Source organism: Gymnoscopelus microlampas, assembly GCF_963454915.1.
Source record: "Gymnoscopelus microlampas genome assembly, chromosome: 1".
In the NCBI taxonomy this organism is placed as follows: Eukaryota; Metazoa; Chordata; class Actinopteri; order Myctophiformes; family Myctophidae; genus Gymnoscopelus; species Gymnoscopelus microlampas.
Window position 1 is genome coordinate 22892376 of NC_139962.1, and position 27160 is coordinate 22919535.

Consider the following 27160-nt stretch of genomic DNA (forward strand, 5'->3'; position numbering starts at 1 on the left):
TAAGACAGGATTCTCATTGACATAGATATCTTGTAGGTACAGTATTACTGTAAGTAGTTCTTGTAATTTTTTTGTTAAGGCAGGATTCTCATTCACTTATATCTTGCAGGTATTGCTGTATGTAGTTATTGTTTAATAGTTGTATCAGCCAGCTGTTTAAACTTGATTTTCAAGTGATCACTTCTTCAAAGCCGCAGTCATCTCTGGAACAGCCTAAATATCGGAACATAGACAAAAAGAAAATAAGACATGTTTTCCTTTAACGATTTTTTACAATAAATAAAGTAGAGGTGCAACAAAAACAGGCACAATAATCGATAATGTTCTGTTGTGTCTGACATCAGTGCTGATGGTGTCTGACATGTTTTTGTTACTTAGGCTTGTTTTTCTTGACCACAATGTTAACATTTAGAGCGCAGGTTATTCAGACAGATGCTGGGTTTGTTGTTTACCTGGTTTCAATGTACAGATTATTATTTTGATAGTATATTGTTTAGACTGATGCTAGGTTCTTGGTTTACTCGTGATGCTAGCTTACTGAGGCACACTACACTGTCTCTCTGCATTAATGTATGTTTACCTTGCTTATTGTCAGTCGCTCTGGTTAAGAGTGTCTGCTAAATGCCTACATTTTAAATTGCTGACGGGGGGCAGACATGTCTTTGACACCATATATGTGCGGTAGTCCACCGACCGCACAACCTCACACCCATTAGGCAATTTTAATATAGTATAATCGATCACTATCCATATTATAGGCATATATTACACACACACACACACACACACACACACACACACACAACATACATATACATATACATACATACACATATATATATATATATATATATATATATATATATATATATATATACACACACACACACATATATACATATATATACATATATACATATATTATACATAATATTGATAGCTGGCAGCCCTAAAATGACTTATTTTTCATAGTGAGCAGTTAACATTGATTAGATTGTAAAGCAGTTATGTGAGACAGGTAAAGTGATAACCAGCGCACCACGGATCTGCAACCTGCTACCTATAACTACACCCATCACTTCAATGGAGTTTAACTAAAAGACCAGCACACGCCATGGAGAAGATCAATCATTCATGAGCCATGGTCAAACAAATGGACCACGCTGCTAGGATTACATGCCACACAAATGAATGGAGGCCTTTTGATTGAAGGAGGGCAGAAAAAGCTGGCTGGCACCAGTGTTGCCATGTCTTCTTGTTATAAGCGACTTTGGGCTTCTTTTTCTGTAAAGTCACTTAAATATTGGTAGTTCCGGCTTGTGGTTTTTCTAAAGTGTAGTTACTTAGTTGTTTCCTAAAGTTGTTAAAACCAGTGGTTCTCAAACATTTTCATGTCAAGGACCCGCCTAATTAATATGTATTCGTCCACGCCCCCCCCCCCCCCCCCCAATTCAACACTTTCACTTTTTACCCCAAGCTATTTTGCAGATCTACAAGCTCACAACGTTGTGAGCTTGTAGATCGGCTATTTTCAAATAGCCGTTGTATATAGGTTTAAAGTGCTCATGTGGCCTACAGTCGCCTCTTTTGGGCTTGTTTTCATAGACCTTGTTGCTTATATCTCTCAGAAGATCTGGCAACAGTGGCTGGCACACTTATCTGTCACTGTCTGCCACCTCTCTGTATTCATGTCCCAACTGAACCCTAACCCTCCTCAGGTCAACAAAGCATGTAAATGAAGAGACGAAAACTAAATCAATGTGGAATCCAACACCAGCCACTCGTGTTGAGCAGCTGTTATGCTTTGCCTCTGCATTTGCTCAGTGGCACGGTGCCCACTAAGTGAAAAAAAGTGATCCAAACATACAGTATTTATTTTACAGCATTCCACACGTTTGCTACTAATTGCATCCATAACGTGCACATTGCCTTCAAAAAGGTATTAGGTCTCATGTTTACACCTCTGCTGCATATTACATTACAGTCATTTAGCAGACGCTTTTATCCAAAGCGACTTACAATAAGTGCATTCAACATAGGTAGGGAACGAAACTACTAATCACCAGATGTCTTAAGTGCATTCTCTTCTAAAACAAGCGACTAAGAGTATACCTAGCGCTAAGGTAAAAGTGCAATATATCAGCTACCTACTTTCTCAAACAGATGAGACAAGTAGGAAAATCAAATGAGCTAAAACAAATAAGTCTATCGAATAAACAAGATCCAATAAAACAATAAAACAAGATCTCGTACAACTAGTTAACAACGAGTAGGCAAGGCAAAGAGGACGGGTAGTGTTTCCTAAAGTTCGCTATCTTCCTGTCACCTCTATAAGGGGCTGTGTCCACAGAAAGGAGGAGTGCTTTGGATAACCTGTGTCCAGAGAACTTCTTACTAAGCATACAGTGTGTGTTGTTGACACCCACTAACTTTAAACCTATCAACAACCGTCGTTGTGCTCGGATGATGTGTCATCTGCTTTATCAGCACAAATAGCCTAGCTGAAACAACGGTAAACATGGACTTCTAAATGCTTACGGTAAAGATACATCGTCAGGTGGTAAATGACCGGATTGTCACACACAGCCAGGAAGATCAAACGTGAGCGGCACTCCTCTCCAAGAGTTGAACTATTTTCTGTTTGAAGCGCCCAGGGTGCTCCACCAAAAACGGGGGGATAAGCAGTGCTTAAATTCTACGCCTTTTTAGATTTGTGGATGTATAGTTTTCTTTTCATTGTATGTCATCTATAATAGAGATGTATTACATCGATTCTATATAACCTTTTAACTCACAGATAAACTGCAAATGACAGGTGAGGCCTAAATCATTCATATGAACTGAATTTGTCGATATATATCATCCAGGGCCAGTTTGATGAAGTGACAGCGAGCAGACCTAAAGAAGACGGCGGGACAGGCCCTAAATTGCTTTTGGGAGCTCTCCAGTGACGTGGCTGTCACACAGTGAATTAACAGTGACCATTATTACAGGCTTCTCTCAATAATTGAAGCGTTTTAATAAGGGCTCGCAGGGAGTCACTTTAAAGTGCATTAACATTACATGACCATTGTTTTCATTCCGATTCAGTGATGGCGAGGCATCCTCCATGTCATTACCCACTTAAGCCCTAATTTCTATTTTGTCGTTCGACGAATAGCAAAAACTGACAATCTACAAGCTTTATATCTGCTATTTTTAGAGGAATATTTTATTACGATTTCTGCCTGCATGCCCACAATAGGGATGCCAGGTTAACCTTTATGTATAGACTGTAGGGGCACTCTGCTGCTGCTATGCTCGAACTGCCACCCATGTTTACATTGACATGCCTGATACCTGCTGCTAAATGATGTCTCACTTGCACGAGAGACTACAGTATATGCACAAAGTTTATGTATCGGTCACTGTACTATTGCTGCTACATCTGCTGCTATTTTTAACATCATGCATATACAGTATCTGATACAATATTTTAATTAGCTGCTATTTTAACGGCCTCATAAATCACCTTTTTATATCTGACCTGCTTGCACAGTATGTGTATTTCAATCTACTCATATCAGGAATATTTGAATATCTGGCCTGTTTTCCTTGTTCTTTCCTTCTATTTTGCTATTCTTCTTCTTTCCTAAAAACTACAAATGCTTGTATGAAAGATAATTGCACCACTTCTTTACACCTGTAAACCTGTGATGTGACAACTTTGAAGTTGAAGTGAGTATATAGTTGCTTCCCACACGCCTCTCACATGCTCACCTTGAACAGATCGGCCACCAGACCGTAGTCAGCCACTTGGAAGATAGGAGCCTCTGGGTCCTTGTTAATGGCAACGATTGTCTGCAAGAGAATAAAAGAATAGCACATCTCTGTCAGAACATAATAGAAATGTGCTTCACAGTGAAAATGGATCTCCGCTGTAAGCTGCTGTTCTGCAAGCATTTCTTTGTTCATGGCATTTACTCCAAAACGTGCACTTGTGCAAGTGCTCTGGATAAATGGCTACATTGTGCAACATTGTACATTGAAAAGGTGCCTAACATAATCTAGATTACAAGAGAACAAAGTTACATTTCAATGATTTTCCTTCCACGGGCTGGATTATGAACTAACAAGACGGGCTCTAATAGCGGCTTGGATTTCCTGCTGATCTCAGGGCCTTTTCACCTATAGACCCTTTTAAACGAACCGAACTAAGACCTCTTCAAGTGGACTAGGAAGTGGACATGTCATCTATGACATCAGGAATCAATGACATCAGTCATCCGCTGATTTGAGCAAAGTTAGGCCAGTCCAACCTCCATTGACAACCAGTTTAAAATGAAAGTCATACAAATCTATAAAAGTATCAAACTTTGTCCCCAGCACGCATAATGTGCTTCTGATTACACAGAGATAATTTTATTTTACACGGTAAAGTGTGATTAATCAAATAATATCTTTAAAAATCCCAATCTGATCCACTCAGATAGAGATTACAAGTGTTGAACTCTTGGGCCCAGGTGATTTTTGATTCCTAGAAGAGTCAGAAAAACATTGGTGTTTGCTTCCCCTTCCTCTCAATCAGCTACTTCAACTCCCACTCACCACTGCTTCAGGAGTCAAACTATGTCTACTCCTCTGTCCTTCTCTTCACCTCTCTTCTTATCTCACTGGCTGCCTCTCTCTCTCATTCTGCTCATCATCCAAACAGCCTAAATTGACCTAAAGAGTGGTTTCCAACCTTTTCTGGATCAGGGCCCACTTGAAAATCTCAAAAGTGTTCGCGGCCCACCCATCTGACCACTTAACCCATTCAATCCGGGAACGCATCTACAAATGTCTTCTAAATCCTGGTAAAAACTGGTTTCTAAATATGCGGTAATATCAGCGGTGCTCAAACTTTTTTATGTCAAGGACCACCCAAAAGTATATGTATTTGGCCACCGACCCCCCCCCCCACCTCAAAATATTTAGCTGTCTCACATTACGTCTTACTCAACTCAAAATCTGAGTAAATGTACTTGGTTACTTTCCACCACTGTCTGCATGACGGGATGCATTTACAGCACAGATCAAATTAACCCCACGCACAATAAGCAGCTCCATCTTATGAACGCAACTTCTTTTTGTGGGCGAAAGTGATTTATGCCATAAAACAGCTGGATATATGTTAAATCACATAGAAAAATAAATATATAGGCGGGGGGGATGACAGATTTAGAACCCACCCCCCCCAACACACATAAATGCACACACACACACACACACACACACACACACACACACACACGCTGTGAAGCAGAGGGGATAAAACAGAATGAATTATACATGGTAGTTTAAAAAGCTTCTCAGGTTCTCTGTTCTGAAACATTCTTCTTAAGTGCACTGGATTACAACGGCTCTGAATCCACTCAGGACATTGTTGTCATGGCTACAGATTCTTTTCGTCTTTTTTTTTTACATTTACATTTTTTACTAAGCCATGTTCGTCGGGTGTTGGGTGCCCTCCATTACTTGTGACGCTATAAAAAGTGGGTTGACTTCTGGAAAAGAGTCGTGCGGCGAAAATAGATCTACACGTGAGCTTGTAGATCTGTTTCCATATATGATGAAGTATGAATTGGGCTTAAATGTAAACTGACTGACATAAAATATTGTTACAGTTTAATGCAAGAGATACAAACAATTAAGCGAGGGATAATGAATGGTTAGCTGCTCATTGTTGAGAAATAAATCCCAACAGGACCCTGACGTGAAGCTGAGAGGTCCAATGACCCTAAAGAACTCATTTATCAGCTTCAATTTTGTGTTTTATGTTCTCCTCCCAATGTTGTTTCATCACTTCCAATGTCAGTTGTTTATCTTGTACCTTGTATGAGATCTCTCTCCTGACTGGATGAAATTGTTATCCCGACCTGAAAATGTATTTTCTGTTTATTAAAGAGCTTAACTGACAGGGAGACCCCAGGGAGTGCAAACACTCTAACAAACTATAGCAATGATTATTATCAGAATGTATTTTAGGGGGGGGGGGGGCATTACTTGAAGGATGAAAGGACTTTCAATGGCAAGTCTGTTTTTTCCTTTTAAAATACAAGCAAAAATCTGAAAGTTGGCCTGGGTGATAAACACGATGATGTGACTGAAACAACGCTCCTCTGAGCGGCATTCAACATTTTTCAAATTCGTTTTTTAATTGTCGATCTACAGTACAAGCCTTGTGAGCTTGTAGATTAGCTATTCTCGAAAAGCCTAAGTATGAAATAGGGTTAAATGGGTTAAATTGATTTTGATGCTACATTAACCAATTTCGCTGTGGGGACGCCCTGGAACCCCCTTCAAGGACCCCTGGGGGTCCCCGGAACCCACTTTGAGAACCCACTGCGCTAGTTCATCATGTGATAAACATGAAAGAGGGGACAGGAACAGCCCTCCCTCCCTCCCTCCGGGGGATGATGAGCGACATTAACTGCACTGAATAAAATGATCAACACCACAATTAACTTAGCGATCCGACGCTCGGCGCCCAAAACTCCATGTAGTTATGCATGACTCGTTGCAGTTTAAATTAGCATGTGTGTCCTAGTAGAAAGCACAAGTCTACTGGGAGATGATTCTACACATTTTACATTTTCTAACATCCTCGACATCCTGAGACTGCACTGTTCACAATTACATTCCACTGAAATGAATGGAATATCATTAAATTTACATCCTTTGCTCAGACAACCTGAATTTATGAAAACATATTTTCAAATAACAAAGTCAATTACAGGGACAGTAAAAAAAAAAAAAAGTACCAGATGTTACTGTATATATTGTTTAGAGTAGACTGATGCTGCTAGGTCCTTGGTTTACCTGTGATCCTAGTTTACTGAGGCACTACAGTATATTGCATGCATTCTAGGTGACTACCTTGCTTCTTGTAAGTCGCTCTGGATAAGAGTGTCTGCTAAATGCCTAAATCGTACATTCTAAAATGTGTGTGGGGGGGGGGGGGGTGCTGCTGGTTCCGTCCTTTAAATGTATGAAAGTTGACGTGCACATGTAGTTTGAAGCCGTGCATATACTGTAATTAACCACATGAACACTCCCTATTCTGGGGCGAACATTCTGCGAATATAGCCAATCTACAGTAGTTCTGCAAATATAGCCAATCTACCACAGATTGGTGGAAAGAGGAAAACGGAGGGAACCAAATACAGACCCCTGTAGGACCCCGGTCAACGGATAAGGTTGTAGTCTAGGAGAAACTGGTTCTATATTTACATGGAATGTGAAGAATCTTACCTTGCTGTCCTTCATTCCAGCCAAATGCTGAATAGCTCCTGATATGCCAACTGCAATGTACAGCTCCTATAAACAACACAAATACACAAAACCATCACACATAGTCTAAAGCTCTACATATGAGAAATACATCATTTGGAAGTTGATCAGAGGAGACAGCAACATGACTGGCATTGACAGTTTAAATCTGTGGTAAAGTAATATCATGTCAAACATTTAGAGTACTTTAAACTCACCAGCCCAAACTTTAAGAAAATGATTAAAGGTAATATTGTTTTGTTAAAATAAGTGTTAAATAGCTCTATATTGTGATTTAAATTGACATCCTTGCTGCTATAGAGCAGGGGTCATCACAATCAATCATTTATTATTATATACCCCCCCCCCCTATACAGTATATTCCACTATCAAAGATTTACCATGTGGAAAAGTCTTGCCACATACAGATTTGACCCCTGCTATAGAGTGTTTATTCAGTAACAGAGGTCTCCAGCTCTTTAATAAATACCAATTTCATCCAACATCAAGAGAGAGAACTCACACAGGATATGGAATGAACAAATTACATTAGAAGTGATGAAACAAAAACAATTAGCAGAAAATATTAGTGATAGAACTGGAACACTATAAAACTGATGCTGATGAATGTCATGACTGGATGAAATTGAAATGTGTTTATTAAAGAGCTGGAGAGACAAGGAGACCCCTGTTACTGAACAAACTAGTCTATAGCAACGATTACTATCTGAATATAGAACTTTAACTGTTTAACAAAAAAACGTTTTGTTTTAACCAAAAGATATCTTAAACCACCTATAATAATCTCTTTCCACCAAGTTTCATTAAAAAAAAAGGGGGGGGAAAAAGGTATTTTGTTCACAGACAGACAGACACAGACAAATCACACACAAAACACTCAAGGCAAGGTAAAAAAAATAAGTTGCTAAATGATTAAATTTCACCCACGCTATTACATCTGTAAACTTGTGATGTGACAATACAGTTTAATCTGAATCTGAGCTATTATGTAAGACACATTTAAATGTGTCACACTGAGCTGTGCATGTCATTAACCATATGAACCTTAGCGTCCCTATTCTGGGGCAAACATTCACAGAATATAGCCGAAAAAAAAAAAAGAGTGCACCAAGTACAGTGCAACTCAGGTCAGTTTTACTAAGTGTAGCCGTAGAGGGTCTAAGACTCTTAAGTGGTTCCACATGAACCCTAGCGTCCCTATTCTGGGACAAACATTGTGCATCTGAATCTGAGCTTTTATGTAACACACATTACAATGTTTCACAAGATGAATCTCCCCAAGGTGATCTCATGGCTGTTTAGCAGCTTTACAAATAAAGAAAGTATATCTATGTGTCATTTGTTCAAACTAATTATCTAGGGTGAAGTTGGGCTGGAAAATGGGTGTTTCCCTAAAATGAAAACTAATTGACCCAGTTAAGGTTAAAAGTGATGTTTTGGTTAAAACAACACTTTTAAGTTCTATATTCGTACTGTAATAATCATTGCTATAGAGTGTTTATTCAGTAACAGGAGTCTCCCCATCTCTTTAGCAAACCGAAAATAAATGTCAAGGTTGGTTACAAGGTGTGACCACAAATAACACCACAAAGATGAATCAACTTATGTTCCAGTTCCAATCTTGTCTTCTTATGTATTTCTTTTGTTTTGTTTCAATCACCAATTTCACTTGTTTATCCTGTATGCTGTATGAATTCTGTCTCCAGACTGGATTAAATCAGCATATGTACTAAAGTGGCATGCCAGAGAGATGGAGAGAGCCACGTTACTGACCAAAGACTCTTTAGCGATGACTTCTAGAACGATGACTACTTCTAGAATATAGACCTTTTTAAACACTCATTTTAACCAAAAAATATCCCTTACAGCACCATTAAAATAAGATAACATTTTTCCCCCCTAACAACGACAAGCCGCCCCGGCAAACCCTGTTTGACAGTGAACCCCTACAACGTTCCCGACATGATCTGACCACAAAAACCACACGGCATGTCTGACCAACCATCACGACACAATGTGAGACGACTGGCTAACCTCCTGGCACCCGCTAGAATCAGCGGGCCGACCAGGAGCTCGGGGTGTCTGCCAGCGTGTGCCGGGACCCTGGCTGGCAACATTTCCATCCCGGTGGGTTCCCGTGGGAGTCGCACATCAATTGCTCTCAGCTAAATGCACTCACATATGAATATTTCAGTACGATTTAATGTTTCAGCCGCGGCCCCAGAGGAGCAGAGCATCAATTTGTGAACACAGTTCTCCCAGAGTTAAAAGCCAGCCTGGATAATACAGTATGAAAGGCGCTGTCAATCCAGGGGGCTTTTTTTTTTTTCACTTGAGGGATGATGGGGCGGGGGGGGGGGGGGGGGGGGGGGGGGGTACCAGTTACATACAAACAGCTTCTGAAAGTTTCCCCTCCACAAAGTACCCTACTAAAGCCTTTGGATTAACCACTTAAAAGGAGCACTTCACCCATTTTTCAACCTTGTCCTCATATAATTGGTCCTCACTAATGCTCATTATAAGATCTCATTTCTGTCTGCTCACTCTGCGTCTCAGACGTGGACATAGCTTAGTGGGTCGTGAGGCTGTCTCTGGTAATCATTAGGTCACCGGTTCGCCGCCCAGCCCTGGTCTATGTCACTGAGTAAGACCCCTCACTGCCCCCCCCAACAATCATGACCATTTGAGCAGCCATCAACTGACCGCACACACACACACCACACACACACCTCCCTGCTGGGTATCCAGCAGGCCAGGGATGATGCATCTGCTGGCCTGTTCTTCAAATACCCCAGTGTAATGCTGAAACCAATGTATTCAGAGTCACAGCTGAGCTAGCTTCAGGTGTGAGGACATGATGCTGAAACCTGTGTGTTCACACAGCGCAGCTAGCTTCAGGTGGGACAATATGAGCATATCCACTTCATCCACCAGCTGGCTATGCAGAATAAAGTTTTTTTTTTTACACCTGGGCCCTACAGTATTTCATCATTTGGATCACAAAAGAAGGGTGGGTGTCAAAATGATTAGGTCACCTCCTGAAATTAAAACTATGCTATTTGTTTGTTTGCATTTCTTTTTATTCCTAGAGACCACTGGGATAATGTTTTCAGGCAGATATAGGAATATAATCTATCGGCTAAATAAAAAATGACATACCGTAATTTGAATTAAAAGCTTGCCCCTCCAAATGTCCAGAGGCAAACAAATGGACAAATTCCGGTCCCTTTAAGTGTGAATACAATAAACAAAGTGCTGCTGGTGGACGATTATGTTGTATTTTATGAGATTCTAGCGATACCAGACTTTACACCAGCTATAGATTCAACTTAATTATTTCATGTGTCCCGTTGTGCCCCGTTGTGAACTTAAACTTCTGACTTCATTGTCACATTGTGTGTAAAAAAAAGTGAATGAAATTACTTTCTGTATACAGGCGCCATCATTTGTATTGTTCAGGAAAGGGAAGAAGAATAAAGATAGAAAGAAAGAATAAGGTAAACAGGTCAGATATTCAAATATTTCGATATGAGTAGAGTCAAATTTATAGTATAGGCAGTCTATGGATAAAAAGGAGTGAGCCTAGAACAAATTGCAGAAACAGAAAACAGAAAACAGAAACCATTTCAACTGTTTGTCTCATAAATATGTTACTTATAGCATATCTAGTCCTAAGAAATCCCAGTGGTGTTAAGTATTGAAATATGCTGAAATAGGTGATTTCCCACAATTTCCCATTGACGCCCATGTAAAAAAAAAAAAAGATTTAAGCATGTTTTCTTGTCTAATTTCCACACAAAAGGTTGTCTGTCCACAATCAACCAGCAACTGTGTTGGATGCAGTACAGTGCTTGTGTTGAATTGCCTATACTTATATGCATAAATACATATAGGGTGCCTGGTAAGTTTAAATGGCTATGTATGAGGCCGTTAAAATAGCAGCAGATATACTATCAGACGAATACATTAAGTTAAAATAGCAGCATGTACAGTATATCTGCTGTTTTCTCTGTGCAACACCTTATTTTCAGTGGACAGTAAATTCTCCATCAAGCAGCCTTTGTACACTGTGTACAGCAATGGTTCTCAAAGTGCGGTCCGGGACCCCAGAGGTCCTTGGGGGAGTTCCAGGGGTTTCCAGCTAAATGATGTATAGTTTAGCTCTCAGAGTTAAATTAACATTGATTTCTCAATATAAATTGGGGTTCCAGAGATAGAAATGCCATAAAATGGGGGTCCGTAGCCTAATGCATGTCAAACCGAGGGGCCTTCAAATTAAAATGGTTGAGAATCACTGCTAGAGCCGTAAAGATCTTCTCTTATGGGGGTCCCTGGCATATCTTTTCAAATAGGGGTCCGTGGACTGATAAGTGTCAATTGGGGGTCCTTGGCATGAAAAAGTTTGAGAACCACTAGTGTACAGTACACAGTAATGCTGATGTCACAACATGTGCTGAGGTTGTGTCGACTGGGGCTGAGGCTCATTAAAGTGACACGCCCTCGTGTTTTAAACCTCTAATAAGCAAGCGCTTCACACCAACAGCCAACAGCTGATAATAAAATACACGACATTCCATTTTGTAAAATAAAACAGCCCACTGACAGTTACACTGACACGGTAATAATGGCACCGCTTCTCTGGCCCAACAATGCAGAAAAGGCCCGCAGGCAAGCGATCAAAAATTAATACTAATTATCATGCGGTATACTGCATTAACTCTGAAGAATTATGAATTATAAATCCACAACATGGTTCCGCTCTCAGACTGGGCAGGCTTGCACAAGGCCGTGATTTGTTTTCAGACGAGGTATTTTTTGAGGCCTGTCAGAGTAAAGAATGGTACACACACACACAGTGTCATACACACACACACACACACACACACACACACACACACAGTGTCACTCACACACACACACACACACACACACACACACACACACACACACACACACACACACACACAGTCACACACGCACACGCAGTATACGTACCAGTACTGTACTCATGGATTACAGCAAAATAAAATCTCACGACTGAAAATGTTTGTATGGCCAAGTCCTAATGTGCGATTTGTGAAACATTATAAAAAAGACCCCCCCCCCCCCCCCCCCCCCACACACACACACACACACACACACACACTAGCACGGATTCCGAAACAATTAACACAATATGTAAAATGATGATGTTTTAGTAATATTATTCCTGCTGTTCTACATACGGCCAACCAGGTGAAGAAATCACAGATTGAGTGTTTAACCGTTGCTTTTTATGAAATATCTGAGACCATTAGGATTTTATGGAAAATGCTTCTAAACATTTGACTACTTCAAATGCACTAATCTTTAAAAATATTTTTTTACCAAAAATGTTATCAATCTACAAGCTCTCAATGCGTTGAGAGCTTGTAGATTGGATATTTTTGCCGGGCAACATGCTTCCATAGAAGACATGTTGGCTTCTATGGAATCCAAATAATTGAAATCAGTCGTGGCGACTAGCAAATTACTGTATATCTACAAATACCACCACTAGTTACGAGCAAGTCATATCTACATATACCATCACTAGTTGTTAATTTTCAGGATATGTAAAAGATAATGTAGTTATTATTTAGTCACAAGCTCTTGTTCATACTTTTAATTGTTTAAACATTTATAAAACCCACAGAGCAGACAGACCACTATCAACCTGTCGTCCATATTGTGGGCCACTGGAAAAGCCATTATAGGAAAGAATTGCACAAATTTGCAACATTTTTGAAGCGTGACCTTGTCATACGACAGAATATTAAATAGGGCATTACTTCATGAAACAAATTGAATTAAATTAACAAAGAAATATGAAATATAGAATAGAAGATACAAGCTTCCTGCCCAAGAGCGGCGATATGCAATATATCAAAAGTGACTACCAAACATTGATATTTACAACTAACTAATTTACAACGACTGGCTCATCAGTCTAGTATTACCATACCATGTATACCAGATTCATATGCATTACACTGCTGGCAGACTTGACCATTTTGGGGAGCAGAGTGAACTCAAAGCACTTAGAAGTCTCCTCACTAATGGGTCTGGTAAATCATTTAGGAATTTAAAGTCAACACTAAGTACATTTCAGCAGGTCCAAACGTGGCTGTGTGATGACAGCTGGAATATTCCTATTGGACGCCAAAGTGCCTAATTAACCAATTTAAAGCTCATTCAGACTGAAATAATTAAATAATGTCACATCACACATGACAGCATAGTAGAGATATTGTACTACAATTTCCAATTACAATTTAGGCATTTAGCAGACGCTCTCATCCAGAATGACCGACAAGTGCGAAATCTGAATTAGCAGAGTAAGCATGAACTCTGGTCAATAAACAACGAGGTAAACAGTACTGCACTCTACAAGGTAAAAGTAGAGTGCTGCAAGAACAGAGTAGTGTAGTGCCTCAAAGAAACTAGGCTACCAGGCAGGTAAACAATGAACCTGGCCATCCGTCTACACATCATGCAATCTAAATAACATTCTTAAAGGGATAGTTCACCCAAAAAATTACTTTTTTTTCTATCGATTAGTCACCCCATGGAGACTTGAATTCATGGATATTTTTTTGTTTTTGTCGCATTCCTAAGCCAATAATTTGATGACCAGTGGACCGGTAGGCAGTTCTGGTAGGAGACACAAAGGAGACTCTTTATGTGTCCTACCGGAACCGCTGCTGGTCATCAAATTATTGGCTTAGGAATGCGACAAAAACTACAAAATATCCATAAATTCAAGTCTCCATGGGGTGACTAATTGATAGAAAAAAGGTCATTTTGGGGGTGAACTATCCCTTTAACGTGTGGTCAAGAAAAAACACATCTAAAAGTAACAAAAACATGAGAACAAGTGACCAAGATACATCTGCATTGTAAGCTAGCATCTATTGAATAAAGGTGACAAGTCTGAAGAGGTGAGTGCTAGGGAGTGAGGTGGAGTCTGAAGAGGTGAGTGCTAGGGGTTGAGGTGGAGTCTGAAGAGGTGAGTGTGCTAGGGGGTGAGATGGAGTCTGAAGAGGTGAGTGCTAGGGAGAGAGGTGGATTCTGAAGAGGTGAGTGCTAGGGGGTGAGGTGAAGTCTAAATAGGTGAGTGCTAAGGAGTGAGGTGGAGTCTGAACAGGTGAGTCACAATTGTGACAATTGTGGGTGAGTCTGCAGTTCTGTTTGCAGTCAGTACAGTAGTGTTTGTACTGTTGTGAATGATGCTAGATGATTACCAATATTATGAGAAGGGCAGGGTGATATGGAAAAAATCAAATATCACAAACAATGTTTTTTACCAAATACTCAATATCGACATTGTGACGATAATATACATTTTCTAATTCAAACACTTAAAAAAAATATATATAATAATCCGATCTACAAGCTCATGACACATTTTCACTTGGAGGGCCAGAATGAAAATAAACTTTTTGTGTTATATCCTTTTGACAGATATGAACAAATATATGTTCATTTATATGTATTGTTGTCTTACTGTCAATCAATCAATCAATCAATAATGTAATAACTTACGGGTGCCACAATCTTCCCTGTCTGTCCAACCTGCAGGTCGTTGGGGACGTAGCCAGCATCTACAGCAGCCCTGGAAGCCCCCACTGACAACATAAAGACATGGTCACACTTAAAGATAGAACAACAATAAGATAAGTAGAACATGGTCACATTTAAAAAGTAGAACATGGTCACACTTAAAAGGTAGAACAACATAAAGACATGTAGAACATGGTCACACTTAAAGATAGAACAACATAAAGACATGTAGAACATGGTCACACTTAAAGGTAGAACAACATAAAGACATGTAGAACATGGTCACACTTAAAAGGTAGAACAACATAAAGACATGTAGAACATGGTCACAATTAAAGGTAGAACAACATGAACATATTTTTGTCCGTTTAAGGTCCCGGAGACAACAAATTACTCTTTTGGGTCTCGAGCTGAACACATTTGGGAACCTCTCTGAAAGGGTTGGAGACCTGAATAAAAGTATATTACCTGCAGCGTTCATTGTATCAGCCAGGTCGTACAGCAACTTGAAGTTGTCACCACTCTTCAGACCTCGGCCTAAAACACAACAACATCGCATAAGAAACTCTCAAGGAGGCCAAGGACCCCTTAGCTGTGAGAGAGACGAAGCACTACATCAAATTGTGTTGCATATTAAACTTTTGTCCTGGACCCCCTGTTGATCTAAGGTTTGTTTTCATACCCATACAACTTCTGAAAGAGAGGCTGTTGGAGTGTCTCAGGAGGTAGAGCTGCCACTTGGGAATCAGAAGGTCCCGGTTTGATCCCCGGCTCCCTCTGGGTTAGTGTTAAAGTGTCTTTGAGCAAAATAATGAATAACTGCTCCCAATGAGCAGGTTGGTGCCTTGCATGGCTTCCTCTGCCTTCGGACGTAGTAAAGCGCTTTGGATAATTGAGCCATATAAAAGCACCATTCACCATTTACAAGCTCTTACCTCCAGACACCACTACTTTGGCACTGGTGAGTTCAGGTCTGTCACTCTTGGTCACATTCTGTCCAACCCACTGGGACACGCCCGCTGGAGGAGGTGGAGTCACTGAAAAACATCAAGAATAGTTGGCTCCAAAATGAGTTTCCACCAGACGTCATCGATATGTGACATACATACACACACACACACATGTGCATAACATATGGCATGATATGCAGCAAGTACAGCGGGTTCTTCAGGGATCATGACGTTTTACACATATCCAGTTTGGGACTAAAGACTGACAGACCAACCGACCCATGTCCTTAGAGCAGTGGTTCCCAAACAATGGGTTGGGAGTAGGGACACATTTTTGGATCACGCAACCCTTTTTTTTTTCAAAGAGTCGTGAGTCGTTGTTTTGTTTTTCAGAAATAAAAAAAATCTCCAGAAATAAATAAAATAAATAACAACATTGATACAGGTCATCTTGTTGGCTCATAAGAACTTAAGACAAAATAACTAACGTATCTCCCTACAGTACTTCTCTCTGTCTCAAGCCATCTCTGTCTCAACAACTGAAATTGCTTGGTGGGACAAAAAGTGTCTTGAGACAACTTGTTGTGATTTGGCACTAAAATTAAATGTAATGTAATTGAATTAACAGCATTGTGTTTGGTTTCACTCCTAGCCAGGACATCTGTGCTGCATGTTATCCCCATCTTTCTGTTCCTGCATTCCTGTTGTCTCTTTGCCCTGTCCCTTCTGAGCTAATCACTAAAGCCTGAGTTATACTTGGTTACGCGTGGGTGTCACACACTGGAAATAGCTGATCTACAAGCTCACAACAGATTGTGGTGAGCAACTAAGTATACATCTGGTTTAAAGCCATAAGAATGTCTTTAAAAATATATTTATAATATTACTTAGAAATGTTGGAATCAATGTCGATAGCTGATATGCCTCCATATTCATTTTTCTGAACCAAGTGTTTTCTATGTCTTTATCTATCAACTAAATTGATTAGCCTGATTAACCATTTCAGCCCTACTTTATACTTTTTACTATTGTACAACCGTGTCACGCAAAAATAGAAGATATATAAGGAAAGCGCACATATTTGATTAAAATCGAGGTTGCACCCCTACATTGCACAGCCGTATATTTTATTTTATTAAAGTTTTTGTTTTTGTTTGTTTCCCTTTGTCTTTAAATTTAGAGTAGCCAATTATTTGTACTCCGTATTCTCCTAATTTAGTCATTTTAGCCATTAGCGAATTAATCCCTCTACCCCACTACTTTCCACTGTTGTTGTACCCTCCTAGTCCCCCGGCCCTTGCAGAGCCCACATAGCGCCTCTGTCCTACTCCTTCCGCTAAACATTGCCTGCTGACAGGCTCCGCCCCGGCCCTAGAAGTACATGCAGTGACAAATAACACCCTCCCCGCCCGAATTTCCCTCCCCCGAACACGGGCCAATTGGGTTCGTATCGGAATTGACTCTCGGCAAGCCTGATGCACCGAAGTGGATTGGATTGGATTCACACCCCTAGACTCAGTGATATAAAACAGAAAGTTAAGATCATGCTTACCCTGTTCAGAGGCAGCGCTTCCTCCCTCAGTGGAAGCAGCTTCAAACGATGTCCCCCTGACCGTGAACACCTTGACACTGTCACCGGACTTCACTGTGGCCAGAGCGTTCCCTGTAGAACACACACCGTGTCCTTGGAGTTAGCAACATCACACCATGAACAATGTGCAGGCGTTTAGCTCGGTGTGTCTGGACAGGAGGGTGGGAGTTTTTTTTTTGGGTCTGGTATTCATTTTTATTCTACAGGCAACAACAAAGACCTTCCAACTGGCAGACGTTCAGTTGAATGGAGCAGGGGGAGTTCAGAGAACTGGGTATTGTAAATTACTCATTGATTTGACAATAGCGAGGCAGAGGGCCACGAAACTCAAGTCACTCCAGCCCCGATGGAAAACCGTTGAGCTCTTACCCAATTTTAACCACTTCCTACCTGGTGTTTCTATTGTAGGCATGTCATTTTAAACATCATTTATTTAATGCCATGATCAGGAAAAAAAAAGCTTGCACACAAAGATTGGCGCGGATTGTTCCAGCAGTTTCCGAGATTAGGTACGGAAACTGATTGCCTCTTGCAAAGCCATGCTGTAAAAAGTCATTTTGGCTGTGAATATTCCTTTAATGCCAATTGTACATAATATAACATGACTGCGATGTGTCAGTGTGTCTGTTTAAATCTGAGGTTTTTATCATGTGGATCTCGAAACGTGTGCGCGCGCGCACACACACACACGAACACGCACACGCACACTCTATTATAGACAGCGAGAATCCCGCAAAGCCATGCCATAAAAAAAAAAACCTCACCAGCATAAATGGTCCTGACAAAGGTGTCTTGTGATTTAATTTCAATGATGTCTGAAATGGCTGCAACGTCCAGCTTGGCTGCCACTCTGGGAAGGAGACTCTGTAAACACAAGTGTTCAGTTAAGAAGATGGTCAGGACCACTACGTCTGGACACAATGAGTGAAGCGATAAACGGCTGTAATGTAATATGTATCCTAATGAGTCCTCCAAGGACAGAGTAGAGAGGTTACGATGAGGATCACTTTATTTACAATGGCACGGTTAGAGCAGGCTCTGGAAATTTGTGCTTTATCATTTCCATTGCAGTTTAAGAGTAAAACATTATGAATAAACTTCTGCCTTTGAAAGACACCAGACCTGTGGTCAAATGGGACTGACACAGATTTCCCTATTTTATTTATTCAACCACTTTCCCTACACGTCCCTTTTTTGGGGCATGTCATTATAGGCAAAATGTTTAAAAATGAATACATAATAATATTAATATTGATAATAAATAATTATGTGTGACCGTGACTTGCCACCCATCCGGGCTAAGGGACCAGGAACTACCACATCCCGTGGCGAAAATGTTATTAATAAAAGTGTTATGATAATAATGGACTTCCTCACTCCCTTCGTACGCCAATGGTCAACGCTCATGTGCAGTTTCCGATTGGTCAACCCACTGTGGAGAAGAATAGATGAGGGCAAGACGGATGGATAGCCCGACGGACAGACAGGAGTGAATTTTATAGTAGAATAGCAAAAATAGCCTATCTATAAGCTCACACAACGCGCCATGATGCGATGTGTGTAATACAAGCTCACAGCGCATGATGTTGTGAGCTTGTAGATCAGCTATTTTCACTATTCATCGTACAACAAAGTATATAGGGCTGAAGTGGATAAATAATTAATGTTTACGCGCGCACGCACACACACACACACACACACACACACACACACACACACACACACACACACACACACACACACACACACACACACACACACACACACACACACACACACACACACACACACACACACACACACACACACACACACACACACACACACACACACACTGTAGTGTGCACTGCTCAGACACGAAACATTCAGAGGCCTTGCTCGGAAATGGAATGCGGCAATCAGACCCGTCTTATACAAACAAGCACTGATGTTTTTCCCCAGCGAAAGTGCAATCAAATCCAGGAGATTAAGATGCATCATCTGAAAAGGATTCATCTACTCAGGGAAATCACGCTCCAGCCTCAGCCTCAGTCAATATGAGCTGGATTACAATACATAAAGATATTGTTTAATGCATCCTAACTCAATTGGAATGCCATTATGATCTTTGAGTTGACAGTTCTATTGCGGAATGACAGATTACAAGAGAGGTAATTGAGAGTAGTTCTACACTGTGACTGAAGATCCCCTCTTTATGAAATTGAAATGGAACAAAACTTTCAGACGCATTAAAGGCGTAATGTTCAAAAATGCAAAGTCAGATAAACTATCCACGCATGTGGCTTCATTGAGGCATCCCTGCGTCCCTCTCAAGCATTCCTGGGGACTCACTATCACTATTATCATCAATGTCAGGTGGAAACCTTGTGTGTACGAAATGGTTACTTTTCAGGAAATCGTCTCTGTCGGGTGGAAACCTCATATGTCAAAAACAGGATTCAAATTCAAAAGTATCAAAAGTAGCAGATCTACAAGCTCAAAACGTGATCAAGTAGGGCGTTAATTTACGAAAAAAACACAAAAGGTTAAAATATGGAGATAAGAGGTTTCTGCCCGACAGCAATGAAATAGAAAAATAAGCTGCGTTGCAACAAGCTCACAAGGCGTCGCGATGCAACGCGTTGTGAGATTGGTTATTTTCACTACTTCTGCGCAACACAAAATACTTGTGTTAAGTAATCAGGCACTACACAAGTAGGGCACTCATTCTGAAAAAGTAACAATTTTGGACTTAGCTTCCACCCGACAGAGGCCATCCTACTATAATTCTAGTAACCTCTGTCTGTAGTGGTGAGTAGGTGAGTACGTGAAGATACCCGGTTCTCCTCACTGGCTGGACCAATTGCTCTGATTTTGCACACAGCCATTGACCATTACCATCTGAACGCAACTGTGAAGCCTGTTTTTCAATTTCATCAAATCTCAGCTTCTTATTAGCGTTTTTGTGTCAAACACTGTCGCCATGGTTACGGGGCTGCCCAGCTATGGGACGAACTGCCTCCCGGGTTGCCAGATCATGTGCGCATATCCCCCCACGGATGCGTCGACCGGGTATGGTCTAGTAAACTAAATACATAACTGCTAGGTTAGTAGTTCCATGACAAAAGACACTTTCATAATCTTGGGTGTTACTTGCTACTGGCAAATATACAATGCGTGATCTGACAAGGGTTGGGCCAACAATGGAATCAATATTAATTATTACACGAAAGAGAGTATTCCAAACTAACAGTTGATTATGTGACTGACCTTTCCAAAAGCAGAGGCTCCTGCACAGATGTGAGTGAAGTTAAACTGACTCTGAGAGGCCAAAATCAGTGGAGTTAATTCCTCTGTAGAGAGAGACATACATGTAGGACAGATTAGGTTTTTAATGTTATAGCACAAAAAATATTACAAACAAAGTTTTTTTATAATATTATTTAAATATGCCAACTGGTATATAAATATAAGCATTGCTTTTCTTATTAGTATTAACCACATGAAAGCTAACATCTCAATCTGGGATGAACATTCGGTAAAAACAGCCAATCTACAACTCTGGATCGGTTATTTACAGTGAAGAGATTTGGTGCAGAGGGGAAACTGTTATTTACAGTGAAGAGATTTGGTGCAGAGGGGAAAAAAAGGAGGGAGCCAAGTATAGACCACTGGGGAACTCCGGTCAATGAAGTATACAGGGTTTAAGTGGTTAATTATGTTGAATTTTATACTAACAGGATCCTGTTGTGACAAAAGCAGATAGAAACTAGAAAAAGTGCTCCTCGGAGCACAGGTCTCCACCAGGTCAGGTAGGCTATTGTGGCCTCCTGGTGGCGCTATAATAGGCCAACGTGAAAAGGGTGCCATTTTTTCTTAGGCCTTGCACGACAATCGGACACTGACTGCATTCATGATTTGAGGCATTGTGTTTCGCTAAATTAGACCTGTTGGTGGCGCTATAACAGGCCAATATTAAAAAGGGTGGCATTTGTTCCTCAACATAGTGTGAATGTGCGTGCAAAGTTTGAGCACAATTGGACGGTGCGTTCATGATTTGCGGAATTTTGTTCAAAACAAGGCAATAATGCAAACTTTAGATGTCAATCTTAGCCAATCAGTATGGAATATGAAAAATCAAACACATCCGTCGTGATCACATGACTATAGAGATCATGTGTACCGATTTGCGTGAAATTTGGATAAAATTGGAACGAGTAGTATAAAATAATGTGTTTTACATAAGTCGGCCTCCTGGTGGCGCTATAAAAGGCAGATGTGAAAAATGCAGGGCAAAGGTTTTTCCTTGACCTTTAGGGAGTGTGCATACAAAGTTTTACACAGATCAGTGCAATTATAGGTAAAAACACAAATCGGCCTTTTATAGCGCCACCATGAGGCTGATTTGAAAATTATCAAACGGTAGTTCTTCCTCGGCCTAATGGGAATGAGCGTGCAAAATTTCACGGAAATTGCATGCTGTGTTCATGATTTGAGGCATTTTGTTCAAAACGGAGCACTCCTGCAAACTTTGAAAGACATTTTTAGCCAATCAGGATGGAATATGAGAAATCTGAAAGACCCGTTTCGTTTAATGACTATAGAGATACTGTGTACCGATTTGCGTGATTTTTGAACAAAATCTGTAGGAGTACTGTCAAAAAATATGTTTTGCACAAATCGGCCTCCTGGTGGCGCTATAAAAGGCCCATGAGAAAAATTTGGGGCAAAGGTTCTGAATTGGCATCCAGGGAGTGTATGTGCACAGTTTCGCTGTGATCAAGACAACGGTGCCGGAGATTAGCTGGTCACAGACGGACGGACGGACGGACGGACGGACGGACACACGGACGGACACACGGACGGACGGACGGGGTGGAAAACATACTCTCTCGCCATGCCTTTCGGCCTGGCGGAGACAATAAAAATAGGAATGCACAACAGCACAAACTTCCATCAGTGTACTTAGTTTACCTGGTAGAAGGCCTTTGTAAGAGTCGTGTTGAGCCACCAGAACCTTCTTGACCCCCTGGACCTTACTGATCTGTTCAGCAACCTACACCAACACAACAATAAGAACAATATAAGTGTTTCCCACACGTTTATGATTCATTTCAAATGTGGTAAAAAAAAAAAATGGTAATATCAAATATATAAATGTTGAATCAAGCAACTTAAAAACTGTCTGGAGTGCACACAAAACCCTGAGTAGACATTAAAATGACCCCAGCAGTGTTTAAAAGTGAAATAGCCCTTTAACCTCTGTGTGGACACTGCAGGCCTACCGTACCTTGGAGCAGTCGGTCCCAGCCACCAGACATGACACGTCTCCTCCCACTTTGGTGGCAGCGGTGATGGCATTCAGTGTGATGGGTGTCAGCTTGCCATTTTCATGCTCTGCCACCACCAGGGTGCTCTGACACCTGTGCAGGAGACTGCGCTGCAAGACAAGGAGGACAATGTGCTTTTATAAGCTGTGCATTGGCTTGTAAAAATGGTTTGGTCACAACGTTGCATGCAGAGCAATGTGACGTTCAGGAGTCAAACATCAATCTTTTTTAATAAATTCCTCCCACTGCTTGACGGCGCTTCTTGTTTTCTTTTTCTTGCCTTGTATTGCTCTATACGTCAGTACTTTCTTTCTTTACTCTTTACCTGTAAAACTCTTAACTCACTGCTGTGCTGCCTCTGGGCAACAGATTTCCTCCCACGGGATCAATAAAATCTATCTATCTATGTATCCTACTGGCTCACCTGCCAATGAGGAGCCCCCACTGGGAGGACATAACGCCTCCACCATCATCCTACTCCTCCTGTTCAACATTCCCTGCTAACAGCGCGAAGGAATACGTGCAGTAACAACGTTCACCCTCACTGCTGCCTGGCTTCCCTCCACCGAGCACAGACCATCTTGTTCGTATATAGACGCTCGGCAAGCCGGATCAGGATGGTGGGCACTGGGCAGGTGTTTTACCCCTCACCACCTGACTGCCCCATCAATCTTTGACAGCAAATGTAAAGCTATTGTAAGCTTTTAGGAGGCATACGGTAACAGTATACACACAGCTTGTATTAAAGAAAAACTATGTTACAAGTGATTGTGAAGTCTTACGCAAATACAGATTGTTTGAATGTTATACATCACACTGTGGGTGTTCTCTTAGGGCTGGAAATTGGGCTTGCCAGCAGATTTGAACCAGAAACACATGGTCATTATGACACCTTCACGACACGTGTGTTTTCGGTTCAAATCTGCTGCCGAGGCCAATCAAACAAAGCTATGGGAAAATGAACCAGAACAGAGAATGGGCATGCCACCTTCTGAAGCCCAGGACAGGAAAAGTTGAAGAAATCTCCGAATGAACAGCAAACAATAATGACTGTCACAAAAAGGCACATCTATGCTCTCGTATGGACACAACAGTGATGAAGATGTTGGTTAAAATGATATGAAGAATACTTAATGTCTTTGTCAGCCACACACACACACACACACACACACACACACACACACACACACACACACACACACACACACACACACACACACACACACACACACACACACACACACCTAATGTTAAATATCAAAGACATACATTTGTAGTGTTAAGTAGCTCGGCTATGTGCCCAATGCTCCGGAAGTTTATAACTGGAAGTTATCTGCATATCAAAAGCAATCTGGATTTCAATGCCTTGCTCACAGGTACTCTGTAGCTGTAATGATGGGTGTAATACCAGCGGGGGCAGTGTTGGCACTGTGAGTGAAGCCAAAATTCAAACCCTATTCCAGGCGTAGCAACATAACCGCTAAAAGCCTGAGCCACCTCATTTAACCTTCAGTCCTTGTGCCACCGACTGTCATGACAACTGCTGCAACCTGGTCCAATGCCAGTGGTTCTCAAAGTGGGGTCTGGGGACCCCCACGGGTCCTTCAAGAGGTTCCAGGGGGTCCATTTTAATAACACAAATATTGTATGGGGGTCCTCCCTGCCACTGTTATACTGTACTAACCAACTCTTTCTCTGGTAAAACGTTCAGTAGGATAGACGAAGTCGAATAATATTTTTATTTTATTTTATTGCCTGTACTTGCCTTACTCTGCCTGTCACCATGACAACCTAACTGGTGTAAACTGCTCCAATGCAGAGCACACTCACTGCAAACACATGGAGCTGTGTGTCACAGTCAAATCAAACAACAACTGCCCTGAGCCAGGATATAACAGGAATGTGAAATCCTATTTACTGCCTTACAGGCTATGCCCTAAAATCCTCAGGGTTAATTTAACCATTTGTTAGTCTGAAATGTTAGTCAAATGGACCCTTAAGAGTCCAAATGGACCCTTAATGGGCATTCATAGTGTAACTAAATGGACCTTAAGGTTACATTTTTACATTTTGACTTACATTTTACACAAAATACCTTACTGTGTGGAGTCTGACTCTGTGGACATAATAATGGTAGATTGTACTGTATAGTCTATATACCATGGCTAGCTTGCTATTGTAGTAGTTACAGACTATAAAGCTACAATGCATAGGTTTCATGTCTTATCCAGGATTGGAACCAGAGTTTCCCCTACAGCAGTGGTTCACAAACTTTTTCATGTCAAGGAGCCCCAAAATGATATGTATTTGGCCGCGGACCCCCATCTCAAATATTTTGTTCCAGGGACCCCCATGCAAAGATTTGAGTAACAAATGTTCGCTTAAATATATATATATATTCAAAGATTTGCACAAATGTTGACGATTTTTCAAAAAATCACACCCTGTGTGAAGGAAGCGGTGCCTTTGGGGCGGGGCTTAACTCATTTCATTTCGTCCCTATTGGTGGTCTGAGTCCACTTACCAAAGTTTTACTTGGTAGCATGCTGCAAACTGGAATGATGGCTGTTTAAAGGCCAGCCAATGGGCAGACAGAGGGGGCGGGGCTTAAGTAATTACAGTTCGTCCCTATTGGTGGTTTTAGTCCATGTACAAAATTTGTACTCCCTAGCATGCTGTGAACTTGAGTTATGCCTGTTTAAAGGCCAGCCAATGGGAAGACAGAGGGGGCGGGGCTTCAGCAATTCATGCTCGTCCCTATTGGTGGTCTAAGTCCACATACCAAATGTGGACTTGGTGACATGCTGCAAACTGGAGTTATAGCTGTTTAAAATCCCGTGCTCATCCCGTGCTTGGGGGTCCCTGGACCCCTCTTTGATAACTTCAGCAATTCATGCTCGTCCCTATTGGTGGTCTAAGTCCACATACCATATTTGGACTTGGTGGCATGCTGCAAACTGGAGTTATAGCTGTTTGAAATCCCGTGCTCATCCCGTGCTTCCACGGACGGACATACGGACAAAGTCAAGCTTAGAGCGGTTGGCACCGCTAAAAATAGCAGATCTACAAGCTCATAGCACGGCACTCGGTGCTGCACTATGAGCTTGTAGATCTGCTATTTTTGAATAGCCAAACTCAAAGTATAAAACTATAAAGGTTCAAAGTATTTTGACTATTGTTAACACATTTAGCAGGGGACCCCCTGGGAACCCCCCAAGGACCCCTGGGGGTCCCCGGACCCCACTTTGAGAACCAATGCCCATGCCCTACAGCGTGGCGTGAGGAGACAAAACTTCAACCGCTCTTCAAAGACACAATCCCTGCTTGTGCTTATTAGCATCAGGCAGTACTACTTGGCAACCAGCAGGTGTCCTACCTGACCACCTCCGACCACTGCACGTGCACTAGTTATATTGTAATCAGCTACTCTCTACCATACAGATGTACTCGTGATATTGTATTAACATACTCTACAGATTAAAAATAATGTTTTATTCATTAAAATAGGTATCGGATTGCAACTTTATAAGGCAAATCGGGTGCATTATAATTATAAATCCTCTTGGGCAGAACATGCACCTCTGAACCCAACCATAGACTGTATAAGAACCCAACACACTGGTGTCCTTATGTGACACACAGAATGTAAACAAAGCAGACAGTTCATGGGAGGATTAAGTAGGATTAACACTTTTTTATGGCATTAATATGCTAAAACTAAACAATGTACAACAGTTAAATATGTTCAACATATGTGATATTACATTCTAAGTAGAGTGCAGAGTATGAGAGCAAAGCTACAGGGCTAACTGCACTGTGTGCACTCTAAGCTAGCTGCTCCCATGTCCTCACATGACCCCATGATAAATGTTGACATTCAGCTACATGGTTTCTATTATTCTATCGAGACCCGTTTTAAACCACATTTCAATGAGTTCCACATACTGCTGTCAAAGCTTCAGGCAGGTCTACTTACCAGCTGCTGCACATTTGTCCTGGTTAATGCAGAGAACATGACTGTAATAGTGTGTGTGTGGACTGACTGTCTGTCTGGAGCTGAGCTGATTACAACTAACACTCCTGTTCTGTCAATAGAACCTCAGTGTGATGACAGCTTCCGGTAAACGGCAAAGATTGTGTCAAAATAAAGGTTTTGCGTATATTCGCAATTATTCGCCGGTGTGTAATGACCTTCCGGTTGAAAAAGTAAATAGGCCAGACCAGGGGTCTTCAACAGGGGGTCCGGGACCTCGCGGTTGTGAGCTTGTAGATCGGCTATTTTTGGCAAAGAGTAATAGGTGTAGAGGGAAAAAAGAGCAGCAAATGTTTATCTGAAACACAATTTTATACAATATAGAGGGGATCCCTGCTTCATCTCTCTCTCAGCTAGGGCTAGGGGGGTCCTTGGGCTGAAAACG

General features: G+C 41.3%; 1 protein-coding gene across 1 annotated transcript; it reads right to left on the reverse strand.

Moving 5' to 3' along the window:
- LOC311060093 (electron transfer flavoprotein subunit alpha, mitochondrial-like) lies at window positions 1-26824 on the reverse strand. Its single transcript, XM_084078217.1, has 12 exons — window positions 26719-26824; window positions 22703-22852; window positions 22387-22468; window positions 20683-20765; window positions 18198-18297; window positions 17395-17505; window positions 15828-15929; window positions 15361-15429; window positions 14875-14957; window positions 7273-7338; window positions 3760-3840; window positions 1-213 (listed from the first exon to the last, which is right to left on the reverse strand). Exons 1-12 carry the CDS (start codon window positions 26755-26757, stop codon window positions 178-180), a joined length of 1002 nt encoding a protein of 333 aa, XP_083934343.1. The 5' UTR covers window positions 26758-26824; the 3' UTR covers window positions 1-177.
- Window positions 26825-27160: the final 336 nt, after the last annotated feature.